The sequence below is a fragment of the Schistocerca piceifrons genome, chromosome X, assembly GCF_021461385.2.
Source record: "Schistocerca piceifrons isolate TAMUIC-IGC-003096 chromosome X, iqSchPice1.1, whole genome shotgun sequence".
NCBI lineage: Eukaryota > Metazoa > Arthropoda > Insecta > Orthoptera > Acrididae > Schistocerca > Schistocerca piceifrons.
The window spans coordinates 257914464-257915627 of record NC_060149.1 but is presented as its reverse complement, the minus strand read 5'-3'; the positions used below and the strand labels follow the sequence as shown (position 1 = coordinate 257915627).

Genomic DNA, 1164 nt, shown 5'->3' with positions numbered 1-1164 from the left:
TGCCTCTCTCCCCCACCTCCACCTCTTGCTGCCCTCCACTGTCTCTCACCACCACCCCTATCTCCCACGACCACTGCCGCCGCTCACCCACCACCCCAACCTCTCCGCCCTCTGCTTCATGCTCCTCCACCTCACTCCCCTCCACTTCTTGGCCCTCCACATTCACCTCACTCCCCTCCACTTCTCGGCCCTCCACATCCACCTCACTCCCCTCCACTTCTCGTCCCTCCACATCCACCTCACTCCCCTCCACTTCTCGCACCCCACTTCTTGCCCCCTCACCTCTGCCTCTTGCCCCATCTCCGCCTCATGCCCCCACCTCTTCCACCCATCTCCGCCTCATGCCCCCACCTCTTCCACCCATCTCCGCCTCATGCCCCACCTCTTGCACCCATCTCTGCCTCATGCCCCACCTCTTGCACCCATCTCCGCCTCATGCCCTCACCTCTTGCACCCATCTCCACCTCATGCCCCCACCTCTTGCACCCATCTCCGCCTCATGCCCCCACCTCTTGCACCCATCTCCGCCTCATGCCCCCACCTCTGGCACCCATCTCCGCCTCATGCCCCCACCTCTTGCACCCATCTCCACCTCATGCCCCCACCTCTTGCACCCATCTCCGCCTCATGCCCCCACCTCTTGCACCCATCTCCGCCTCATGCCCCCACCTCTCGGCCACACACCTCTCACCACTCTCACCCATGCCTCTCATCCCCACCTGTAGCCACTTGCACCCTTGCCTCTCATCTCGCCCACCCTAACCTATACCACTCATGCCTCTCATCCTGTGTGCCTCTCGCCTCTTCCACCTCTCTCCCACTCTTCCATCTGCCCCCCTTTGTCATCCTTCCCCTTTTGCCATCCATCCTCTCCCCTTTCTGGCCCTTCCACATTCTGCCCCACCTGTCTTTCATCCCTCCACTTTCTGCCCCTCCAACATGCCCTCATCTCTCACCCCACCACCTCATTCCATCACCTCTCACACCTCAAATCTTGACCCACCTAATTGCCCACCGCTAGCTTACACCTTTTGGCCTTTTTTTACCCATACCCCTCAGTTGCCAACTCCGTATCTTCTCTACCCCTACATTTTGATGTCTTACTGGTTGTGTCCTCTCTGCTCCTTCCACCTCCTGTGCTCCCTTAAGCCCTTCCACTTCTCC

At 60.1% G+C, this 1164-nt stretch overlaps 1 protein-coding gene across 1 annotated transcript; it reads left to right on the top strand.

Annotated features, from left to right (window-relative positions):
- Window positions 1-309: 309 nt before the first annotated feature.
- LOC124722293 (proline-rich protein 36-like) lies at window positions 310-762 on the top strand. Its single transcript, XM_047247477.1, has one exon. It carries the CDS (start codon window positions 310-312, stop codon window positions 760-762), a length of 453 nt encoding a protein of 150 aa, XP_047103433.1.
- Window positions 763-1164: the final 402 nt, after the last annotated feature.